The sequence below is a fragment of the Acanthaster planci genome, linkage group LG02, assembly GCF_054643075.1.
Source record: "Acanthaster planci isolate LZ-2023a linkage group LG02, COTS_SCS, whole genome shotgun sequence".
NCBI lineage: Eukaryota > Metazoa > Echinodermata > Asteroidea > Valvatida > Acanthasteridae > Acanthaster > Acanthaster planci.
This window is the reverse complement of record NC_141778.1, coordinates 33926600-33942821: the sequence shown is the minus strand read 5'-3', so window position 1 is coordinate 33942821 and position 16222 is coordinate 33926600. Positions and strand designations below refer to the sequence as shown.

Sequence of the window (16222 nt, the reverse complement as noted above, 5' to 3'; positions counted from 1 at the left end):
TAGACCCTTGCTGAGTAAGCACAAGAATTGTGAGCTTACCAACTTTCTCTGAGGCAGTGATCATGGAGGAAATGGAGGCTGTATTCAGGGGACCATCCGTAGCACCTGCTGCCCCAGCCTCATCTGGACTGGACTGGGCTGATGCACTCGGAGCACTACCATTTGCAACCACTCGGGCGTTCAATTGTGCAACGGCTTGGAATGTAGGTGGAGCATCCCCTTCACCGCGGCCTTGTCCATCAGGGGATTCTCTCTGAGCAGCCCTGGTGTCAGTCTCTTCGTCTGTGTCTCCACCCTTCTCTTTAGAGGGCATCTCCTCTTCGGATGCCTTCTCCTTAGCATTGTTCTCCGACTTCTCATCCTCTGCTAACTCCTTCTCCACTTCAACTTTCTCCTGGGCTGGTTCCTTGGAGGCGATGCTCGCATCCTCTGCAATCTCCTCTTGGATGATACGCTTCTCCTTGTGCAGTTCCCCACCTTCCTCTGCCTCCTTCAAGTCCTTCTGTTCCTCACCCTCAACGACCCTGTTATCCATTTCAGGGCTGTCCTTTGGAGCTGTCTGTTCATCCATAGTCTGTGCTTCTTCAATTTTCTCAGGGACTGCATCACTCTCCCTCTGTGGAGGGGTGCCTGGTTTGACGACGGGGGTTGGCTTTGTATCCATCTGGGGTGTGTTAATCGTTTCAGAGACATCTGCAGATTAAACAATCAGGAAAAAGAATGTAGTAATGCTGACCAATAAAATAAGCAGACCAGCTTGTGCATATTTATGAAGCTGAATAATAACAGGCACTCACCATTCTCCATCTTCTTTACTGTTGTGTCAGCTGGGCCACTTTCCTCAACATTCTTTGCCTCTTTCTTCATCACAGTCTGTGCCTGAGGCTTGGATGGTGCCATTTCCTTGGCGACCGGCCTCTCCCTGGCAACTGCCTTCTTCCCCAGCCGTGTCAGCACTGTCTGGGTGCCGCGGTTCTCCAAAGGGGTCTCAGAGGCAAGGGACTGGCTGCTGGAGGCATGGCTGGGCTTCTGGCGGAGGGAGTTCTGGCGAGAGCGGGCTGAGGATGGGGTGGAGCTACCCACCTCGTTGTCCAGGATGTCACGGTATCGGGCCACCATCAGGACTGAGATGAAGTAGACAATAGCAAGAGCTAGGAACTGGGCTTGCTTGCTCTCCTCCTGTTGAAGAAAAAATACAAGGGGTAAAATCAAATCAGTCATCTCCTAACAGTTTCTGTTAAAAGTAGTTATTTCTATCATTCTCTTTTTTTTACCTTGGCAAAAATTACTTGCTTGTCCTAAAAAATTCTTAATATTTCTCATTTTGGTTCCTTGGTAAGAAATTTGAGACAGGGTAGACAACATAAAAAAGTTGTTTTCCCTCAATCAGAGCCAAAAATAAGGGTCAGTCAGAAATGAGAAATGAGAACCATAGAATGAACCGCAGATGCCCTTATATTTCAAATGGATTGCTTTGGTGCACGACTGCTTCTCCAGAAGTCATAACAGAATAATCTACAAAATGCATCTATGACAACAACTTAACACATGGCTTGTGTTTGTAGAATCCAGTTAGATGACCACGATCAAGAAGTGTACACTGGGACATGCATCAAGCCAAGACGGAATCACAAACAGAAAACCTGATGGACAAACAGACTCAACTCACCACATCCCTGTAGACTACTGCCCTGAGTCGGTGCACATCCATGTCTTGCAGCAGCCTGCCAAGATCCTTGATGGGTGAAGTGGGGCCAGCTAGATTCTCCACGATGTTCTAATGGCAAAGAAATCAAGCATGACTCAATTGTATTGTGACAACATTGAAAGGCTCCAAGGCAAGACCATTCAATGCATTACAGTTGTTGTCTCACGTACATGTAAGTGGTTAGGGTGGTGTAATCTACATAGGTTAATGTGCAGTGTGGTTATTCTTAAATTACATGTAGTTTTGTTAGTAAGATGAGGTGATGAGTGCAGAAGTGAGTGGTTTTGTCATGCAGAAGTGTATTATGTCATTGTTGAGCCATTTGAGTAGCAATTAACAAATCAGTACCATTATTCAAAATACGTACATTATACAGCACTTTTTAAAAGGGAAATAAAGATTTTTAAATCTCTTTTTGTTTCCAAAAGGTTTAGAGTTTTTCTTTTATGTATAAGCAATGAAAAAAGAGTCTTGGCGAGTTGCTGGCCATTTAGTTTAACATTTATGGGATTAAAAAAGGTGTAAAAATCATGCAGAGGAGGGTGAATGGATGACAATGAATGCCATGCATGTACATGCTGAGAACTCAGTCAAACTGCAATAGGGCATTCTTTTTAAGTTAAGAACACTGTTCATTTCAAAGCACTTGTTTTATATCTCTGCAGCCTCAGTCACACTCACGCTATTCAAAATGTTCACTGTGTTTTAGAATCAGGAATTCATCATGTGGCTTTTCTAAAAAGTCAAAAGTAATAATGTCTGTCACATTTTAGAAGTTGCCACAGTTTGATTAGACAAACACTAACCAGACTGGCGTGATGCTTATGGAATAAATCAAACAGCAAACGCAAAAACGCTTGTGAAAGCTTCCGAACTCACTTTGATGGGAAGTATTTCACTATTAATGGTTTAAAACACTCAAAAATCACAGGACATGGAGAGAAATTGTGAAAAATGGCTCACACAAGTCACAGAGTGTGCATAGCCAAAGTGAAGTGCTGTGCAGTTTAAACAAAATGTGCAATAAATTCAATGTAAATAATAAGACACATTTTTTATTACTTTATACCTGATTTGTACCAAAGTTTCTCAATCAAAGATTCAATGGCAAATATGAAAATGGGCTCTGAAGAAATGCCAAGAACTTACTGCTTACTCGTAAAATTTTGCCTACTTATTCAAGTCTTCCAAATTACTCATGCAAATTCACTTTTTGGTTTACTGTCTGTTTCTGTTTATTTAGTTTCTGTTTCAGTTTTGGTTCATTTTATAAAATTAAGATAAGTGTTGTAGTCGAGACCATGCATAAGACCAGTCACAAGTAACAGGGTGAACAATGGCAAACGCTTTTGTTGCAGTTCATTTGAATAGCCTGTGACTTGAATTCAGACTGGAGATCTTGTGATAGTCTTGTGGAGGACGTATGATGGTCTTAAGAGGTCTCGACTACAGTACTGTTTAAGACTCAATTTTTTTTGTTTTTTACAAATGTTTCACTTTATTTCGGAGAGGCTACAGCATTGTACCAATGCTCTTTTTCTGCTACCTCAACAACCACATTGTTAATCACTTGAATCCCCAAACAATGGCTCTACATTCCATTGCCTGTGCTTCCTTGCTGTTCAAACTATGAGAAAAAATCAGCAGATTTGCCCATGATCAAACCAACTTGCTGTGCTATGATACATGTACACCTGCACTTCATTTCCCACTCAGTGTATTAATGTCAGCACATAATTGATTCCCATTATGAGCTGCTACCATTTAGCCCCGCAAGTAACTCCATTTAAGTACATTAACCACTTCCTGCCGGGGACTCCGGGATCGGAGATGTATGGTTTATATGGGTGGCCGGGGGCTCCGAACTCGGACAAAGGAAACAGGGTCCTGTAACAAAAGACCGTACTCCGAACAAAAGACCAGGCTGCTGGGCATTACTGACATTTTTCACTCTCAAAAGTGGTGATAATCCAGCCTTGTTTTGAAACCGTATACCATGGTTTGGGGCATTTAGAGAGAGCAGATTACCATCGGGGACAAAAGCGCTCCACCACCGCAGCGATGAGCCACACAGCACCGCTGCACGCTAATCTGGCCCCTATTGAAAAGAGGTGAGTAGTGCACTGAGCCAGGTTCGTGAACAAAAGGCAGTTGTGTAACACCGCACAATCTGGGCTCTTTTTACAAGGCTGCAGGCCTGGCTGAAATACTCGGGCGTCAATGAAGGTCACCTGTCAACTTAGAGTAGTGCCTAAAGATTACTTTGAGCGGCTATAAACAACCGTTACGTGAAATGATGAATTTTTGAAGGATTTTGAAAACGGAAAAAATGACAGTCATGCCGGCCCAGCATCATCAACATTGAAAAATGCCCCGGCATGAAGTGGTTAATGCCAATTCTAAATGTTTAATGCATCCAACCATAATTTCCTGATTTGCTGCATAAAGCACAGATACTTGCTAAACACGTTAACGATTTGATTCAAGAGAAAGGAAAAATGGAATGCTTTCACACTACTTTGGAACAGGGGGTTGTCTGACTTCCACTATGCATTATTTCCTGTATGGCAGCTCTTAGAAATCATTCTTATTGTTTATTATTATGGAGACTGTAAGCAGTATGAATGATGATGAGTGTAACCATCAGCAATGCTTGCTCAACCAGCAATGGTAATCTCCATGCTACATGCATTCATCCCATGAAACATTGAAATATGCTTAAAGCTGGAGTTTTGTCAAGTTTCAAATGCCAGATTGTATTCCTTTTAGCTTTGAGTGCACTGAACCACTCACATTCATTACAGACTTTCTACAGAAGCCATTAACAATAAAGTGCACCACCAAGTTGTCTGAAAGACTCCACTTTCCTATTCCGTGGTTGGTACAGTGTATCTTGCACGTCACCCTGTGGTTAATAATCTAACATCATTCATTGTTTGCGTGTGATGTTACAAAAACACAATACATTTTGGAATGCCTCGTAAATGAATTAACTCTTTCCACTGTCACTCAAAAACATACAAAAAGATCCATATGTGAAGACGTCTTTAAATTACACACAATAAAATAATGGCCTCTCTCAAGATCTCTTGGTAGTGCCGGGCATTGTGAATTGAACAATGTGTCTAACTTCGTTCTTTTTTCTCCTTTTATATATCTGCATTCTGCAACTCGGAAGCAAATATACAGAAAAAATTGTAGGTTTCAGTAGATACTATTGACAACAGTGCTGCAAATAATCATTTATTTCACGTGTCAGAATTTAATGAATGGAGTTAGTTTCGAGAGCTCGAAAAAAAAGGACCAATGAGGGAGGACAAGAGTGGATGAGTATGGCACCCTGTCAAAATGACATGTTGATATGATATATGAAATGGAGAACAACTGCACTGAAAACAGGTTGGGAATGAAATGAGTTAGTGCCCGATCCACCAAATAACATAACCACTTGAAATGCTGACAGCAAAAAAAGTACAACTTTGTTGATACAACCAAAAAAAATCAAACCAACAGAAAATGGCAGTGCAATGGCCATGTACCTTGAGCACCGATGGATACTTTCCCTGTAACTAAACAAAGTAAATCCAAAATGCAAAAACAAGCAAAAACAGGGAAATGTGAAAAACTGACTGAGGGATTGTCAATGTCACATGCAAAAGAGGGGGCGGGGCGGGGGATATCAAAGAGGGATGCAATCTGAGAAGAGGGAAACTGCAATGAAACAAGCACTTGATGGAAAAGTTGGAGAGTTTTTAACATGGATTCTGGTATGATAGATACCTTAGAAAACTACTGCTGAAATAAGTTCACATTCTGAAAGCACAAAAATTCTGATATTTTTGTAAGTCTATGGGGAAAAAATCCCAAAATCATAAAAAGGCAAATTTATTCCGATAAAAACATTTTATGAAGTAAAAGTAAAAACGAAAATTTACGTAAAATCGGAGAGATAAAGCTTGATTCCACACACGTTTAAAATGATTTGACAACTGTTAACCTACAAAGTCTTGAATCTTCCAATTCCTGGGGATTCAGAGGTGGTAGGGTAGTAGGAAGGTTTTGTCTATTTTTCCCCCAATGGTAAAGCTTTAAATATTCAATAAAGCTGAGCAAAACGTTTCGTCGTAAACTGACATCATCATAACTGTGGTAAGATAACAAGCACCTAAGACCAGAAGAAGAGAGCTGGATATTCCCAAACTGGAGAGCATTCCAGAATTTCAACTCATGCACAGAACCTGCAAAGTGGACGACGTTACGGGATGAGAGAAAAGATTTCAGAACAATAGTAGAAGAAGCCAAAGACATCAAGGAGACTGAGACAAATCTGAAGAAGACGTCAAGCAGAATAGTCACGGGAAACAGGAGGAGGGGTTAGAGCAACCTCAAAGGGGAGGGGGACAAAAAACCAACATCTGACTTTTGGAAATGTTTCATCATCAATGTTAGCAGCTGGGTCAGAGGTAAAAGGTTAATCTGGAGTCACATCGACAAAATGCTCACCCTTTTCCGGGCGCCGGCCGTTACTTTTAAACCAATTGGCTGCGTGTGGCCATCGGGATATCAAAGGCAAGACCGAATCAGTAAACGGTTTTATAAGCTTGTCTTGATGAGTTTGAAATTTACCTATGTTGCTGGTGAAAACCAGGACCCATAAACCTTAACACTACACCCATCCAAACCTACAACTAAGAGTATCAATTGATTTGATAAGATGGAAGAGCCAATACATTGCAGTAGATTGATGGGTTTGAACCTGACCAAAGAAGAACTGAAATTACTGGTACATCCTTCACCAAGACAAATGATACCTTTCAAGAAGACAGGTTTGTCTTCTTTACAAATGCTAAATTTCTGTGGACTTCAAGACTATTGCTCTTGCTAATGTAATATACATGTGGGTCGGGCTTGTTTTTTAATGAGTTGGGGTTGACTGTGGAGATGAGGGGATGCTTACTGCATGCAATGAGGTGATTCAAAAGTTCCTAAATATCAGTAAATTGCAGTTAATAATCCTTTACAAATCAAAGATTTTGGTGCAAATGTTTAGTAAGCTTTGAGGTTCAATCAACAAAAAGCAGATAATTGCAACTGCAAATTTGGGATTTATTTTTTTAATTAAAAGAAATTTAATATTCTAAATTGTTTTGTTTAATTTTAAATACTCAAAAGCTCAAATACCATTACAAAATCACAAACTACATAAATACAATAGTTTAAACTTCTGAAATGACCCTTCTTCATTTTATCCTGCATGACCTCTGAACCTTGACCTTACCCTTGTGGATGGCTGGGTGGCATTAATGAGTGTCTGGAGGCGGCCTGTAGGGCTGGTGGGCTCAGCTGCGCTGAGGGTACTCAGGCTGATGTGACTGGAGCTTGGGGAGGGCTGAGTCCGAAATCGACACTCCAAGACGTTGCGGATGGCACAGAAGGTAGCTGGGAGTAGATATACAGGAAAAGTACCATAAGAACGGGTCATTCTATGATAAATTCAAGACTCTGTGTTCATGGCATATGTGTAAAACCAGAAAAAAAAATTACTTTGATGAAAGCATATCTATTGAGATTCCCAACTTTAAAACACAAAGTACAGAAAGTTTTGCAAAAAAGTATCCTAACACATAGAAGTTGTTCTTATTGTCACAAACACTGGAAACCAGAACAAAGAACCTTTCCACCAAAGCTTCAAATCTGTTGCTCTGATCAGTTCTAAATTTGTGAGGTACACCAAAGTCACCAGAATAGATATATCCTTGATGTGGAGCACTGTTGCTGTCACAAAGGATGTCACTCACTGAGTCGCAGACACTGGCGTAGGATGCCCCCTCGTGGCATATTCTTCTCTACCTCCAGCTCGCCAAAGTTCTGGTTGCTGGCAAAGACCAACACGTCCACCAGGTTCATGATGCGGTTGATGAAGGAGATACCAACATCTAGCGGGAGGCCCTGGGTGGGCTCAATCACATCAGGCTCATGCTGAAAGAGGTGACAGAGTAGTGGTATTTAGCACAATGTGTCTAACTCTTGCATGGATGCATGGCAGGATAAGAATGTTAGGAAGTTAATACAGCAAGGCTGCAGCCTGAATTGTGTATTGAGAGCTAGGTCTAGGTCATCGCTGGTTGCAAGTGTGTGGGTATGTAATGGCAACAGTCACAGCCATGGAAGACTATTTCAGACAAACCACGAATCTCAAGAATGACAGTAGTTGCTTATTACTAATTACTGATACTTTTTCAATGGCAGGAAAAGTTCAATATGCAATATGAATAAAATTCCGTCAATATCTTTTTTTCTTCTAGTCTGTGGGATTGAAACATTGAACTGGGTAACTGTAAAACAATGCAATCCTCTATAATCCTTTATAGAGTATCTTCTAAACGATCTGCGCAGAAGTTTGTCTTCTGAGACTGAAACTTTGTATTTTCATTCAATACAATTGAAATTTTAATTAATATCAGCTAATAGATACTCTCATATCATGCAACAGCAGAGACAGATATTAAACTCCAAACCAAGGCCTGCCGCCATAAACAATTATAATAATGAACAAAAGAGTAAACAAAAAAAAATTGCATCTCAACTTGATAGTTTAATAGTCATTTTATTTTGGCAATGGAAGAGTACATCTGTAATGACTGTACAATTTGTCCTATGAAATGCAAAAACCAAAACAAACAAAAAAACAAATGAATCCAATTTGAATCCCACACCCCTAAGCAGGTGTATGCTGCATTCTCTCAGATGCAAAGCAAGATGCACTACCAAGATGCAATGAACATGGACTTTACACGACTTACAAGCCACCAGCGATAGTACAGAGGGTTGGTAATGAGAAGATGACCCTTCAAGTAGGGAAAGAAACAGAGCTATACAATGTCTGGGATTTTCAATAACAGGGTTATAAATGTAATAAACCAAAAGAAATTGCCAATTTCAGATTATCAATACCTTTTCATTCATTTAAACATCTCAATTCACACATACATGAAAAATGTTATGATACACAGACATGCAGCTGGATCACTAGACAACAGCAAAAACCCAAAGTTTCAACCAATATCTTTGCTTCAGTTTCAGTTGAAATTAATTGGAAGGAATTGGGATGTGATGTTTTTCCTTACACTCCTTGACGTTGCTGAGGAAAGCATGGGCAGGATGCCACCGGCTGAGTAGATGAGGTTGTCCATAATCTGGGACACCATCTGGGTCACATTCTGAACAAAGATGGTGTTCTCTGCCGCATTGACGTAGTCTATCACTGTCCTGGTGTTGTTACTGGTAAAATGACACAATAAACATACACAAGTATTAAAATTCCAGGTTTTCAACGACGAGCAAAACTAGATTGTTAAGCAGAGGAATGAAAGATGACATTGGTGATTTAACAATAATAAAAAACTGTGTTTTCTTTTTACTGCTAGGTAAAGGTAATTTAATAGTGACAGAATATTTTGTTGAAAGAAAACCTGAAGCAACAACTTCCATTCAATGCACTTGGCCATGACACAGTTCCAGTCCTTTTGTAAGAAATCATATCTCATATCTGATGAAACTCACCTCCGCCACACTTGAATATCTGTCTCGATGGCAAACAGCAGATCCGACATCATGCGCTGGTGCATCCCCGACCAGGAGAACTCTGGGATGCGGTAGGGGGCCTGGTGGGGTCCAGGACTGAAGAACCTGGAGCCCTGCCTGCTCAAGGAGGTCTGGTCCTCGTCTGGGTGTCGTTGCTTGGCGGCAGGTAACCACTGGTGTCCGGTGGAGGGGTGGGGCGCAGCTCCTACCACTGCTGCTGCTGCTGGTGCAACCCCTCCCTGGGCACCGGGCAGCTGGCTGGCTGCAAGGGGGGTAGGGTGAGAGGCAGTGGAGCTAGTAGCTGTGGAATCTGAGCTGGCGATGCTGACGGCTGATTGGTCTGAAATGTCCTGAAATGTGGATATAAAGTGATGCCAGTTAAGAATAATCTTGATAAAAAACTGCTCACTGTGCTGCATCTTAATAATACATCAGCCTTTTTTAAAATGTGAATCCAATTGTGCACTTCACTTCATATTCTGTACATATATCTTGCAAAGTTCTTCTATGAGTCTTGACTCTAAGTTAACGCAAATTACCCAAAAAATGCAATGTAAACCAAAGTCCACATCACAACAATTCCCTGCCAAATTACACCTCTAGGAACACCATTCTGAACACAAACACAAAACTAAATTCAGCCCACTTTGTTGGACTCCTCCTCCGGTGACTTCTCCTCGCTGGGTGTTGCCGCAGCATCTAGCGACGTCTCTTCACTGCCGTCAGCCTCATCCCTCTCTCCCTCTTGTCCCTCGAGGGCGCTCTTCCCATCAACAATCTTGATGACGTCACTGATCAGGTCTTCCACGACTTCTTTCACAATGTATTTGTCCTCTGCAGCTTCTGGCTCAGGTTCAGTTGCAGGTTTGCTTCAGGGCAAAATTTTCAACAAGGAGACAGAGTTCAAAATCACTGCCTATGCTCCATTCTTCTGTTTGTCTTACATTTGTAATAAGTAACTCCATCAAAACCAGCTCTATGTCAATGTTTTAGGCCTTCTTTACCTTCAATCATCAAACACATTGGTCCAGGTGTTACACAGTGACTTTTATTAGTTCAAAACCTGCGTCCTTCAACACGACACATGGCAAGTATTGAGTTTTTTCTCAGTTCCAAAGTGGATAACCCCAAACACCTACCTTTCTTCCTTGTCCTCTGCTCCCCCTGCAACGTGACCCTCCCCTGCCTGTTCCCCGTAGCCACCTGTCATGGCTGCCAGTGGGCTAACTGAGTCCTCAGGATACATGCTTTCCAGCTGAGCTTTATTGATGGCTGCCGAGATGCTGGCTGGTGCCCCACTCCCGTTGGCTCCCTGCGAGTTCTGGTACTGATTGTAGGCCTTCAGGAGCTCTTGCTTGTGCTCTTCAAAGGAGACCTGTGATAGCAGTGACCATCTAGAGTTACCAAGGTACTGTTAACTGTGTACTGAATTTTCACAATCACATTTACGCTGGCTCACTGACCCAAACCTAAAAGTCTCTATCCATGGAGAAAGCATAAATTAGAACAAAGTGCCATTTAGGTTACCTTGGCCAAATCTGAACCTTAACAATAATAAGACCTGACTTCAATGGCATTCTCTTCTTCTATGATGAAACAGTTGCATGAATGTGTCTTTCCAAGTGAAATGAATATTGCTGTAAAGAGTCCTGCTCAAAGATACAACTACACAAACTCAAGCTTCCATCCACTCTGTCCACTCTCCAACCAGTTGACCACCCTTCTCTTGTGCTATTCCTGTCCTCTCTTTTCTCACCTTGGAGTGAATGATGGACAGTGTATCCACCCAGACCCTCCAGCCTCCCCACTCATACTTCATGGCATGATGCAGTAGCATGCGCAGCAAGGAATAGACCATCTCGGTCACCTTCTTCTCCTCCTCCGTCTTGGGAAAGATGTACGCCAGGTTGATCATCCAGTCCTGCCAGACGGAACACTGCAGGAGAATCCTGAACCAGGCAAAAGGCCCCCCAAAAACCTTGAGAACTTACACAAGGATTCAGGAAGACTGTCTTCAGCCATACTGGCATTAAGACATCGTCTTTCAAAGGAATCAAGGACTCAATAACGTCATCTTGTGATTTCTTTGAAAATCCTCTCCTCTGACTACATCACATAGGTTCTGCCTACACAACATATGTGAAAACAATCACAAACAAGACAGTTTTTGTAAACTGTTTCAGCTTGCTTATGAGGATATCATACCAGTGATGCTTTTTTTCAATGAGTGACTGACCTCCTGTTTTCTCTGCTGTGATTGAAGAGCAGAATCATGTCCGACAGGAAGAGTTTCTTGACTTCCATGGTGGCCTCGCTGGGGGCTGACTGGCGTAGGAGGCGGGCGGTCACATGGAAAATACCTGTAGCGAAACAAAAGGAAAGTCAGGACGTCACAAAAAGTTGGTTTGAATAAATCCAGAAAGTAAATTATTGGTAGTCCACACAAGCCCTGTAAGCCATTCAACCTTGGAAAATTATACCAAGTTTGGCCAAATTTGCAGAGAAGTTGGCAGTCTACTGAAAATTGTACCTAGTTTGGCCAGATTTGCAGAGAAGTTGGCAGTCTACAGTGAATAATTACTTCATTTGGAGTATCTAATTTAAGTCTTAAATTTGCAGCGGCTAGTTGGAATAGAATGAGGGTTGGCAAGAACAAGATCCAAAAGTTTTTAGATTTACCTGGGTTCGTGACCTTATAAGTCTTGTCTGGCTTGATGTGGCTCCCTGTGGCTACTTGCAGGCTGACGTGCTCTGTCAATAACTAGGCAAAAAAGAACCAAATGATTTTTTAATCAATGATCAATCAAGGGCAGAGAATAATCACTCAGAATAAAAAGCAATTTTGTGCAAGTGACATTCAAGATCATTCTCATTAACGTTGTCTCCCAGACAGAAAGTTCAGGAAAGTTTCAAGTTCAACACACAGGAAGAAAAACATGTTTTTGCAAAATCAAAGATGGCATCATTCGTCAGTAAAGCAGTTATCCAATCAAACTGCCCATATCTTTGCATCAACTGTCCTTCATACCTCAAATAAGCAGTTGTACATGACCATCGAAAGTGAGTTGCTTGTGAGTAACAGTCGCTCACCCAACAGTGAGTACAGGTTGTGAGCGTACATCAAATCCATCTTCCTCCTTTAAAAAAAGCAATAATAAGTCTTAAACATGCAGAATTATATGAAGACAGAAGTTCAGAAATGAAATGAGTACAGACCAAGCCCTACATGACATGTATGTATCAACTACTACTAAGTTTCAGTGTCAGGTTTTCTGCTTTCATAACAATTCTTTAAAATCTTGCATGTTTGATTTACTTGTGGGGGAGACGGCTGAGAAACAAGGCCAGAACCTTGACAGCCATGGCACGCACAATCTCATCACTGGAGGCAAGTAGCTTGTAGATCACCCTGCCAATATAAAAAAAGATACCATTTTTTTCTTTTGTTCTTGAACTTATTTTTCTGCATTATTTAAATATATTTTGGTTACTGTGATCAGTTCAGGTTTGGATTGTGTTCTGATACTTGTTGGCATTTCTGGTAGTTCACTACTGGGGATAAAGTTGTTGGACATGTTCATAACTAGACTGTTTGTTAAATATTCCTGGAGACATTACCTAACGCCATTCTTCCTATCAAATGCTACAGCCATCCCATTGGAGTTTTCTGCCATGAGAGACAGCAGCAACTGTAGAACATCCTTCAGGTTTACATCCTAAATTACAAAACAACAAATTCATACTTCCATCAATAACAGTTTCCTCCAGAATTTCACAGCTTTTAGTGTAACACCTTTTCAAGTCCTTATTTATCTGGTATTTTTCAAGCTGTTTCATAAATTTGACTATTATGACTTCCTCCTCACTTAAGAATAATAAAATTTGACAAGCAAGCTTAAAATGGCATCCCTCAGGTTGCCATAGCTACCAACCTCATGGATAGTCATGAGATAGTTGAGGATGATCTGCAGCTCCTCGTCATTGGCCGATTTCTCCTTCAGAATCAGCTGCTTGGTGATGCGCAGAATGAGTGCCCTCAGTGACAGCAGGTCTTCCGTGCTGGGCCGGGGACCATCTGTTGGAAACAAAATGCGAGTGGATCAGATTAAAGGAAACAATGGAAAATGCCAGTTTTCAGAGAGATTCAAAGGGATGAGAATAACAAAAGTCAACCCTTTTGTCACAAAAATGGAAGAGGTTTCAGGCTTCAGTCCCTGGAATGCTAGTGACTTACCGAGCCCCTTGGGTACAATGCCGCTGCGATCCTCTGGGTTTACGATCCAATAGTAATACTTGAGGGTGTGCATGAGTTGCAGGACCGTGCTGACACGACGGATGTTGGTGTAAATGGTGGACTGACCAACAAATTCATTTGACAGGAATGTGTAGAGGGATATCTGGGTCTGTTGAACAGAGAAAAAATTCTTGGAAACATCTTGGGAAATCAATGCGACAAAAGAATACAATGTGTAGGGCTAAAGTTGTTTTAACATCACTGGCCAAAATCATTCAAGTTCACAGCACTCCCAATAAAGAGAAGTTTACCCGTCCATGCAAAAACTTGAACAAGATACAATAAACCTTCTGACAAATTGGCCCAAAGGGGCGCAATAAGGTAATGTCTGCAGTAACTTAATGGCAGAATGTTTCTCTTACAAGAAGCAGAGATTATAGCTAGACTTCATTTTGAGTCTGTTTCAATCTTCATCAAATTAAGATGAATGAAGCCCACCTTGACTGGCGTGTGGATCCACAGCACTGGATTGAACAGAATGTGGTCCACTAAGTGTCTCAGCAGCTGGATACCAGCTGGTACGGTGTTGTAATACTTAGCAAGATCCAGAAAGAGCTCCAGAGCTGTCTCTGTCATGTGCTTCATTGATGCCTGAGGAAAACAAGACAGTAAGAGAATTCAGTTGAGCGAGATGATTACAAGTCAGGATTACTTGAACATTGTTTGCTGAATACCCACACCATGAATATTTTGGTTCCCTGATACAGCTGAGGAGTTAGAATACTTCCAACTTGGCAGGTTGTGGACCTGTCATTTAGATGTGAGAACAGTTTGAGTCAGAAATAACTTGCCTGAAGTCCACCTACTCTTGCAAGACATTCAGAACTGTTTCAGACGAATTACCTTCATTTAAGGACTTGGTGTTTTAACAAATACTTTCCCACATCGGTGAACATCATGAACAGCATTAAAAGACTCACTTTTTGAAGGAGGTATCCCAGGATGACAAAACCTCTGCCTTGCACCATCTGCTGTTGAGTGGACATAGAGCCTTTGAGCAGGTCACACAGTAGATGTAGAAGTAGTGGGCTGAAATGTACCACACAAAGGCCAGTCAAACACTGAGCTCAGTTACGCATAAGTATTCTGCTGGTAGTACAGTGAAAACTCATAGCTGGTTATCAGAAACTGAACCAAGTCTTGTGCTAAGCTTAGCCAAGATGACAACAGAGGCACTTACCAGACGTCAGGGTTGATTTGGTCTTCTTGACCCTCCTCGGTGGCTGGTTGGATGTAATCCAGCTGGGTGAAGAGGGGGAATATCATGTGGATGCCGCCAATTGAATGCAAGGTGCTATGAATGGAATGTGTCACAATGGCTCGAACATCCTGGAACAGAAATGACCAAATAAAACCATAACTGTTCTAAATACTTAATTTATGCCTCACACTAAAACAAAAAAAGGGCATTTAGTCTTGAAAATGTACATGTATGCATATTTTAAAGCATGCTAAAGGTTTCTGCTTTTTGTGTTAAGCTGAAACAAGTGGTGCTGGCCCATCAGGAAATGATGCTGGTTTTTATGCAACTCCATGTTAGATTGTGTCTGAAAGCACTGGCTACAGCAATGAATACAGATCCACGGACAAAAACTAACAGCTAGTAACTGTATCCACGTCCATAGACATGCATATTATTGCCAGCCAAAAGCAAGACTGTGGACAAACCTGAAAGCAAGCCTGACATCCTTTTTCCTTCAACTGCCCCTCCCCTTCCCCTACTACTCCCTTTCCTGAACAGGATCATTCTGACATCTCACCTGGACCATGAGGGCGTGGGGAGAATGCACAAAGTAAGAAACATTGCCCTTTGGGGAGGAATCTAAGCAGAGCTGGGACTCGGTGGCTGCCGGGCTGTACAGGAACACGATGCTGTTGGTCATCTTGCCATCATAGAGAATCTTCTTGTAGTGCTCCGACAGGCTGACATCACTCTCTGAGTGGAACTTGAAATGGCTCTGCAAGATTTAATTGGTGGGATATAAATATCCAAATATATTACCAAATATCCAAATATTTTTTAAACCAAGTTTAATTGAGATCCAAATATCCTTTGGATCTCAATTAAACTTGTTTCATGGAACTCTCTAGAGACAGTAAAGTAGTGCGTTGATGCTGAGCCTTGGCTTTAAGGCTGCCTTAAGGCTTGGTTTTAGGGCCTTGCTAAACCTTAAGGCCCAAGGGCAAAAGCACTGGCCTTGAGGATCAAAAGCTTTGCTCCAACATAGGTAGAGGGCAAAGAGTGGCTGGAATAAGACCAGCTCATCTAGCCTTCTGATCGGCTGCTTGCGAGTTAAGTTAGATCTGTACTCATAGGGAAAAGTGTGCACTACAGTGAATATTGTCAAACATTGAAATGCGTACTTACCCTGTAGTTTGGTCCGAGGAGGTACATGGCATGCACCTGGTGGGCTGAGAGAGCCTCGCTGAAGAGATAGACTGAGGACATCTGACCACAGAAGGTCCTCTCTCTGTCTGCTGTTGGGGCTGACCCCAAGAAACACTTGTCGAAGGGCTGCACATCATAGAGCAAGTGGATGATGCAGAAAGATGTACTAGTGACACATTCAGCAATTACCAGCGATCAACAACAATTTATAATTTGTAAGGATTTGACTTTGAGGGAACATGCTTCA

The 16222-nt window shown here is 41.8% G+C and overlaps 1 protein-coding gene across 7 annotated transcripts in view; it reads right to left on the bottom strand.

Annotated features, from left to right (window-relative positions):
* Positions 1-16222, bottom strand: part of LOC110983756 (neurobeachin-like) — a 176896-nt gene that overhangs the window by 127062 nt on the left and 33612 nt on the right. For 4 of the 7 annotated variants that reach the window (XM_022243287.2, XM_022243291.2, XM_022243289.2 and 1 more), the window contains exons 9-31: positions 15955-16101; positions 15347-15544; positions 14767-14915; positions 14507-14615; positions 14025-14177; positions 13527-13695; positions 13225-13367; positions 12911-13008; positions 12609-12701; positions 12321-12429; positions 11972-12053; positions 11529-11652; positions 11049-11241; positions 10432-10667; positions 9939-10161; positions 9272-9642; positions 8836-8989; positions 7507-7687; positions 6987-7147; positions 6212-6250; positions 1670-1777; positions 798-1179; positions 40-693 (exon numbers count right to left, since the gene is read on the bottom strand). In XM_022243287.2, the coding sequence (XP_022098979.2) occupies positions 40-693; positions 798-1179; positions 1670-1777; positions 6212-6250; positions 6987-7147; positions 7507-7687; positions 8836-8989; positions 9272-9642; positions 9939-10161; positions 10432-10667; positions 11049-11241; positions 11529-11652; positions 11972-12053; positions 12321-12429; positions 12609-12701; positions 12911-13008; positions 13225-13367; positions 13527-13695; positions 14025-14177; positions 14507-14615; positions 14767-14915; positions 15347-15544; positions 15955-16101 (4276 nt within the window). Of the gene's footprint in view, positions 1-39; positions 694-797; positions 1180-1669; positions 1778-5247; positions 5278-6211; positions 6251-6986; positions 7148-7506; positions 7688-8835; positions 8990-9271; positions 9643-9938; positions 10162-10431; positions 10668-11048; positions 11242-11528; positions 11653-11971; positions 12054-12320; positions 12430-12608; positions 12702-12910; positions 13009-13224; positions 13368-13526; positions 13696-14024; positions 14178-14506; positions 14616-14766; positions 14916-15346; positions 15545-15954; positions 16102-16222 lie in introns of all 7 variants that reach the window. The other 3 variants (XM_022243292.2, XM_087133343.1, XM_022243288.2) reach the window with 2 other exon arrangements.